The 8,969-nt window shown below is 32.5% G+C and overlaps 1 protein-coding gene across 1 annotated transcript; it reads right to left on the reverse strand.

Moving 5' to 3' along the window:
- Nucleotides 1–4,575: 4,575 nt before the first annotated feature.
- LOC111642053 lies at nt 4,576–5,783 on the reverse strand. Its single transcript, XM_023388322.1, has 6 exons — nt 5,660–5,783; nt 5,503–5,566; nt 5,274–5,397; nt 4,937–5,167; nt 4,785–4,853; nt 4,576–4,715 (listed from the first exon to the last, which is right to left on the reverse strand). The coding sequence occupies exons 1-6, from the start codon at nt 5,718–5,720 to the stop codon at nt 4,629–4,631; spliced, it is 636 nt and encodes a 211-aa protein (XP_023244090.1). The 5' UTR covers nt 5,721–5,783; the 3' UTR covers nt 4,576–4,628.
- Nucleotides 5,784–8,969: the final 3,186 nt, after the last annotated feature.

Below are 8,969 nucleotides of genomic sequence, written 5' to 3' on the forward strand. Positions count from 1 at the left end.
AGAATTTTGCGGAGTGCCCATACCTGCAACACCAGAAGCATTGCAGGACTGGGCAGAAATCGGCCACCCTGCACCGAGACCAGTCAAGGTTAACTTTCCTGGTTATAAGTAGATGCTTTCTCACCTGTGGAGATACCTCCACAACCCAGCTGTGAAATGGTGTCTCCTTGTGTCCGATATTGAATTTTACTTTAAACTGGTCATTGAATTCTTTTTCTGAGTAGCTTTCATTGATGATAGAATGTTGGTCATAAATATATTTTGAAAGGTCACTGCGTTTTAGTTCTGTTGGCACAGAGTATACAGCGATATGAGGGTTTTGTTTCTTGAGTCTTTTTGTCAGAAGCTCAAGTAGGTTGTCCGCTATACACTTCTCAAGAATGGTGGTGTCCTCCTTGCAAGTTAGTTCCACTGCGAGACCTCCCCGTCTGATTTTGTGGATTCTCTCCACACCAATTTGTAGCTGAGAAGACTTTATTTTCTTTTGTATTAGGTTGCGAAGGTTTTCACTGTTTGAGTTGTCATTGCTGCCGTATACCAGCAGCACATCTTTTTGACAGTGAGGAGTCTTGGCCACTTGTTTCGAGTGAGCCATAAAGCCGGATTTTAGAATAGTGCTGTAAGTTGGTAGAGATGATTTAGCAGGTTGTGATCCAGTAATAGAGGCAATCTCATTGAGTTTGCCTAACACTTCTTTTTGAGAGTTAATAATAACCTCATTGTCTTTATTAATCAGTTTATCGATTTTGTTAGATATCTCACGGATGGAGTTGTCAACCGAATGTCCCATAAAAATGTTGATGACACGTTCCACACATCTAGTGATGAAATCGGCATGCTTTTTGGTTCCTATTTTGGCACATTCATTATCGGCGATATAGTCTTTAAGTTCATCAAGAACAGCAAATGCAGCGTCATGTGAGCTTTAAATACCAGGAGCCTCGTGCCCCGACATTATAAGAGTGAAAAATAAGAAGAAAAGTGAAGAACGCTTATTGGTTAAACAATACGCTGAGAGGCTGACTCGAACCCCGAACGGTTAAGAGGAACGCCGAAAAATTTAACTCCGCGCCGAGAAAATACGATACGCTGATCAGCTACAGCAAACGCCGAGCGGTTGTAGCTTCCGCCGAAAAATGCAACGGCACAACCGAAAATACTAACCGCCGGTCGGCTATAAACACGCCGTTCGGCTAGCACAAAACGAGGTGGAAGAACAAAGGCCTTTGTGTGAAACAAAAACTCGCGTGTCGATGGCGGCGTTAATAAAATAGCTCGAATAAAAAGTAACGAACCATAAAAAACGGGACGTGAGGCGCTACCATCCACAGTGACTGCGCCCCTAGAAAAAATTAATAAAAAAAAAGCCCGTTAAGCCTGTAGATGGTTCTGTAATAAAGGACACAACTGTCGCCCTACCAAGAGGACCCGTGGACGAAAATTAATAAATAATATAGTGAAGTAACCAGAAAAATGTCCCGAGTTAAACAAGACAACCGGCGAAAACGGAGACCGCTTGGATCCCTAGTTACGATCAAACAAAGTTGACAACGTGGCTTCAACCAAAAAAAGCGATAACTCGCAAAAATAGGTCGTTTTGAAAAAAAAATCAACGGCGTTTAACAGCGCACGTTGTAAGTAATAAACGATGTAAAAAACGCTTACCCGTGTCAAGTTTTTATCGAAATATCTTACGACTAAAACGGAACACAAAAACCACCGTGGCCGACCCATAAGCTCCCGCTCAACCTCACCAGTAATATTACTCGCTATCAACTTTTATCCAGTCTCTATACGATCATGAAACCTTTCTCCTAACGCCAGAACTACTTAACCCACCTGCCCCTACCACTACTCTCTTCAACCATTAACATTTTTATTTATTATCAAGTCCAGCTATAATTGATAGAATTAATGTGAGAAGTCTTCGTTTTAAAGCTATTTTTTAAATAAGAAAAAAAATTGTAAATTTTAAGTTAATTATTTTAAGAAAATTGACGAGATGGTATTTTTTTGGTATTTTTTTTCGTTTTTACCAAGTTGAAATCTGTAAGAAAATGTATAAAAACCCTATGCAGTTTTTTACTTGCAGACATGTGTAATGGATGGACCATCAAAAATTCGGCAATTTATAACACGATGACGAATGCGCAAATTCGTTTATTTATAACTAAAAATATTCTCTAAATTTCATCAAAAAATGCATTGTGACGATACCTAAATGAAATTCTTACGCAAGAAACAAAAATTGTGTTAATTGTACAATTATCATTATTATCGTGTCAGCGAAGCGGCAATAAAATATTTACTTCTGCGAGAGCGGATTTTCGGCCGTGACAAACATGAATCGTCACCGACTTCGACTCGAAGATGACTCGAGACTGAAGCTGACTAAAAAGCGACCAGATTTTACAAAGTTGCGCAAAGAAAATCGTGCACATTTGTCGCATTAAAATTAAATAACCTTATGTTATTTTCATTATTATTAGAATTGTATTTTAAAGGTAATAAATGTAAAAAAAAATTATTTTATTTATCCCTAGCTGTCTACCCACTACTTCGTCCACGTTATATTGAATTTTCTCGTGGGAGTAAGATATTTTCTCGCAGTAAAATGTTGCCTATGTCCATCTCCAACGTGTAAGCTATCTCCGTGCCATATTTTATTAAAACCTGATTGGTTTGAAAAATAGTTTCTTACGCTTCGGCTACTAAGAGAATAGCGAATTTTCAACCGACTGTTGACTAAACTCAAGTATATTGTCAAATTTTAAAATATAAATTTTGGAAATAATATATCAGTTTTCTTAAACCGATGAGTACAATCCAGCCTCCCAAAAATTAAACCGGTAGATGGTAAGCTGAAACAATCCTACTTATTTCATTTTTCAGTTTTCACTCTTTTCTTTAGTTTGTTGCAGGTAGATTCTGATCTCGGTTTTTCATTGTATTTTTACTGACTGTTTTAAGACCAAATTAGGTTTTAGAAGCAAAAATAGATAGATTTATTACAAAGGCAGTTTAAAAGTTAATTTGTCAAAAACACTTCATATAAAAAAATATCGGAAATAAAAATATTGTGCCGAGTTAATATTATGGCACCCGAAATAAATGTCACTATTTGAAGGGGGAGTTTCTTTTTGGTAAAGATAAGACTGGCACTTCGAAGTCATATCATAAACTTTTTATTATTGTCCTTGCACTTCGCATTCTCTCTTAAACAACATGGTGGAACTTACAAGAACCAATTTCAAAGATATTGGATTGTAATTTGAAAAAATTGTAGACCAATAAATGTCTAGTGTCGTTCGTTCGTCCGTCAGTCTGTCTGTCTTTCCTTAATCTAGAGCACGGAGTTAGACAGATGAAAGATGAGACCAGATATGGAAACATTACGAGCAGTAGGCCTCAATTAACTCTATACGAATTTTTGATGCATACCGAAAGTCATGTTATTTCAATTCAAATATTTTCGCTTGAAAAGTGTTAGATAGAAGACTGGTACGACTCTATTACTAAATGAAAAGTATGATGTACAGGGCAGGCCCTACTAATTCGAGGTGAAAAGCATATATTCTAAATGAAATAAATTAAAAATACGAAAAGAAATTGTAAAGAATTTGTAAAGAAATTGTAGCCCAACATTGTCACAACAAAAAATAACTCGTTTTTGTTTTAAAATTTAGTGACGATTAAGCTTGTATATAGGCTTATAGTTTGATTACTTTTTACTCCTTTTGAAATGTTTTCACTTGGACACCAAGAGAGTATTTTTTAATTGTATATTTTATTAAAGATGCATTTCGGTTACTTCTTCTTCAGGTTAAAGCAGATGCTTTCTGGGTCACAAGTTCTTTTACAAATTCACTGAAGACTTTAAATTAACTATACATTTTATTTATTTATTTTATTACATTTTGCGTTTTATTGGTTTTATCTGACACAATTTCTAAAAAAAATGTATCTTTCGATATCTTAATTTTCTAAAAGAAAAGTTTTAATTTTAGAAACTCGTTCTTCCTCCTTTAACACTTTCTTTTTATTTTATACTGTACAAGACTGGAATTTGTCATTTTTCCCTTAAACTGATCTAGATATCCTATTATCTTTTGTTCGTAAAGTACAAATTTCGTCTTTACATGTATATTCTGAGCTGCTACGATGTTTATACGAGCTATCATATACATTCATTTTTTTCTCGTGCATCGAAAGCCGGCTAAACAACCGACCAGTACAGACTGTCGTCGCGAAGGATCCGGAATCAAATCCTGATCGAGATCGCTGCAAACAATTTTCTACGTAGATGTAGAAATTTGTAGAACTAACTGTGTGTCTTCTCCATCAAACACCCATACTGCATCAGTGTCTAAACGTATATGATCCCAAACAGTGGTAGTAGGCTCAGGTTCGCACTTAGGCTGACGGCTGGCTGGTGCGTTTTTCCGCTTTTTTCGTCTAAATAGAGGCCACTTTGTCTTAAAACATCTCGATATGAATTCATCCTTATCGAGACCTCGTTAAGGATGAATTCATATAAAAGAGTAAAAACACGTGGAGACGAACACACTATACAAATATATAAGTTATATTTTTATTTTATTATTCATTAAATATACACATTGCTGAGTTTAATTTTCTCTTTTCAAGAGTTTGGCTAAAAAGTCCTGAAACTTCTCACGACCAGAAGCTAATATTTCCATCATTTTGTCCACAAGCTAAAATATGAAATAAATATTACATAACACAAAGGTCATTCATATCTTGTATAAATATTAAATGCTTACCACTTTAGTCCTGGGAAACTTTTCTTTCATAAAATTATGAATAGTTTCCATATCAGTGTTACCAGTCATCTGAAATCAAGCATAATCAGTAGTAAATAACTTCAAAATTAAATAAAAGTATAATTATATTAAAAAATTTCAATAATTGTTACCATTTCTTGGAGGACCTGAATGTGTTTCTCCAGACCAAATCTTTCAACTAATTTTCTGAACAAATCCATAGGTGAATGTTGGACTTTATTGTCATCCTTGTGAACGTTCAATTTATCCAAAACTTCTTTCCACCAAGATTTCAGACGATCCTTCACATCTTGGAGAAGATCTTTTGTTCTACCTTCCAATTCAACTTTAAAATCTTTCAACTTAACCAGAGTATCTCTAGCCTTTTGATTAAAATAGTTCATAAAATTATGATTTATATATTTTATGAGTTATCACTTTTGTCACATATTTAACTATCACATTTAAGATTAAAAACAGGTATCGTACCTGATCAATTAATTCACGGCTGACGGACTTTCCACGATCTAAAGTATCCTTAATTTCACTCAGAATACGATCCAAAGTCTTTTTCAAGTGTTTTCCCAATTCGGTTTTCATATCTTGTTCAGCTCTAATTGTTTTAACAAAACGTATGTTTATAATACACAAGTTTAAAACACCCCAATTAATAACATTATAAATTATTTAGACAACTTTTAAAAAATCATTTTCTTACTCTGCAAAAGAAACAAAGTTCTTCTGAGAGATGATCAGATCTTCATAGTAATCGTCAAGAAGATCTATAAAATAATATAGTAGTTATAATTCGTTATTATTATTATTTGATGTGTGAATTTTATTATAAACTTTTGCTTAGAATTTAGGTTGCTTACCATCGTGCACGTATGCTGCAGATGTCAAACCGATCAACAAGATCAAAGCTAAGTACTTCATGTTGGATAGTATTCTGTTAAAGTAAAATAAATAAAGCTGATTAAGTTCAATAATTTACTATTTACATAAAATTTGGAATAGAAAATATAATAAGTCTTAATATATAAATGTGGACAGCTGGATGGGTGAGATGGTTAAAGCACCAGCCCGAACACTAGGATTAAATACAAGGAAGTTTTCATGGGATGTTAGTCCCGAATTTGTCAGACCCCTTCCTTCACCACCAAGCCGCCTATTCCTGGGCTTTATTTTCCATGCCTATCGTGGCTTTAGGCAAGCCCCATTTGTGGGCTTGCCTAAAGCCACGATATGCGTGGAAAAAAGCCCATTTAAAGTACCCAGAGGATGGAAGAGTAAAAAGCTCTTATTATTAACAATTAAAATGCTATAAATTTAGTATTAGCATTTATCCGTATTTAATTTAAAATATTTACACTTACCCTGACTTATACTGGAATGTAATTTAATGTATAGAGTTTTCTACTTATATACAGTCTTGTTCACGATAGATAAGTTGTTATATCATCTCGTATTGATAATATTTTGTGTGTCATTTCTTTATCAGTTATTGATTGCATTGTAATTAAACTAATTATTTTAAATATTTCATAATTAAATAAAAATTATATATTTTAAATTAACCTACATTAAATAAACATATAACTTAACTTTTTATTATAAGCAATTATTTATTTTAGTAATTTTATTTTCGTAACTACTTTTATGAATGAATTTATATAAATTTAATTAAAAGAAATGTCATTATAATCCTTTAATTATATTAGTATATCTAATAGTATTAAATATTTGTTATATTTTATATTAATACCGACACATTTTAATAATTTTCTTATGAGATATAAACATGTGCCTAATATCAAAACTTCGAATTATCTTTATTCCAGATGCTACTTTCATAAGATAAAGTTTACGTTATTTTTTCCTCGATATTTTTATTGTCTTTTAATAGCTATTTTCATCGATATATTTAAACGTTTAATTTCTATCAATTAATTAATTAAGTAGTAATAAGTTTAGTTAATGTTTCAATTAATAAATAAGCAGTCGGATAAATAGCCAAGTAGTTAAGATGTCAGTTTGCCGCTGTAGAGATACAGTAACAAATCCGTACGAGTGGAAGAACCCGACATATGTTTCTGAGGTGGTACCTATATAATATGGCGAGTCCCTATCTCTTATCACGTGACCGTCCCATTGTTGGCCTTACCGAACCTAAAATGGGCTCGATAAAAGTAGGCCCTCTTTGCGCCCATAGGGCACAAAGAAGCTAAATAAAGTCAACAGATACGTGAGTGATAGGCGCAAATTTTCATACTAGCTGTTCGTGTTTGAATTTTTAGTTTTCATTATATAATTTGAAAAGTTAATAAATAAACTTTAAATTTGCTTAAGTAGTTGGCTACTTTTGCTATATCATATATAAATCATCTCACTATTACAATAATCCAAACCAATATATCAATTTTAAATATATTTTGTTTAAGTTTATGAAATTTTAATTTAATTTTATTAATTAATTGTTTAATTAATTAATCGCTTTTATGTGAAAGTTATTAAAGGGTTTCATAAGTTTACTTTACGCAAATTCTGACAGTGTATTCAAAATGTGAATCCGGGGTCTACGTAGATTGGAAATTCTATTTAAAATATGTAAATTGAGGGACTGAGTAGAAAAACAACATATTTCATTAAACTAAAAAACACCAGTTACAAATTTGAATTTATGCATTATTAGTTCATCTTTTAAGAAACTTTCATGGCTCAGTTAAATGCCCTAAAATTGTACTGTACAGTACATCTACATCAATAAAGCGCTGCCCATTAAAACGCTGGTAAATTGAAAAGCAAATCCTCATTTTTTTCTGCAAAACTGTCTAATGCTGAATATGCCATTTTTCTTTAATTAATAGAATGTATAAATAATTAGTGGCGCATTATCCTATGAGCAAAAAATAGCAGTTTCCTGAAATCTCCACCAACAGGGTTCACAAACCAATTTTTTTTTTTTTTTTAAATATTCCTGAAAAAATTTCCCCCGAAGAAAAATGTCTAAAGTTAACGCTGTACATGAGCCCATATTTCATATTTTCCTGGGCCCTATGAAGCTATAATGTTCTATAACAAGATCGATCATATTAAATTTTTATGATTAAAGGTTGAGGGGTAGGAAGGTAAAGAAAATCGCTTATCATACCTCTAGTGGAGTCACATGAAGATTTTACTCGTTACTAGCATTTAACTTTTTATAGATCCTCGATTCACCCACAAAATTAAGCTTTTTGCCATTTTATAATAATTAATAATATTAATACTTTTTAAAATATAATTACATAACAAATGGCGCAACATACAATTTTTAACTTTTGCCGGGAAAGTTACGTAACACGTTGCTGGATTTTTAAAAGTTTTAGAATTGGAAAATTCTCAAAAGTAAGGATTTTAGAATACTGTATAATAAAGACATTTTTACGTTATTTTACCGGAATTTGATTGTTTTTCACATGCTGCCGTTATATTCGTTTGCAGAAGTATATATTTTAAAAAATTAATTTAATTAAGTAATATGGAAGTTTGCATGCAGTTATCTTTACTGTAAGATTACTATAGATGCAATTTCTCAAGATGTCGTTTGTGTGTAGTGTTGACGGCATAATTTACGAATGAAGATTCCTGCCTCTGTTCCTGCTCACATTCGTTATCGCTACTTGTTTTAAATTCACAGATTATACTCATTACTCAATGTCGGTCGTTCGAACAGTTCACGGATACGTATCAAGTGTTAATATTATTAATCACAATCAAAAAATTTCGTCTCAATATTTTAATTAAATCTGTCCCTCGCATTCTTATTTATGAACCAAACGTTTTTGAAATATTTATTTTAATTTAAGAGGTAAAACGAATACAAGTTATATCAAAAATTATCAAGTTCTAATTAAGGAAAAATATTTTATTTATTATAGATTAATAATAATGAAATACATAGAAGCACATAATAAATTACCAAACGATCGCCTAAATATCGCGCTATAATATGGCTAATTAAATGATTAGTATAAAGTAATTTGACATTAGAGGAAGACGTTAAGCGCCATCTCTTAAGTAAATTAATAATTATAATTAAATAAATAAATTATTAAATAAATTTTAGAACCTTCTGGAATAAAAGAACTGGCCCGGGACGGGGCTTGAACCCGCAACCTCCGCTTGCCATGCGGTGCGCAACGG

Source organism: Centruroides sculpturatus, unplaced genomic scaffold (genome assembly GCF_000671375.1).
Source record: "Centruroides sculpturatus isolate CEXI.00-Female unplaced genomic scaffold, Cexi_2.0 scaffold1519, whole genome shotgun sequence".
Taxonomy (NCBI): Eukaryota; Metazoa; Arthropoda; class Arachnida; order Scorpiones; family Buthidae; genus Centruroides; species Centruroides sculpturatus.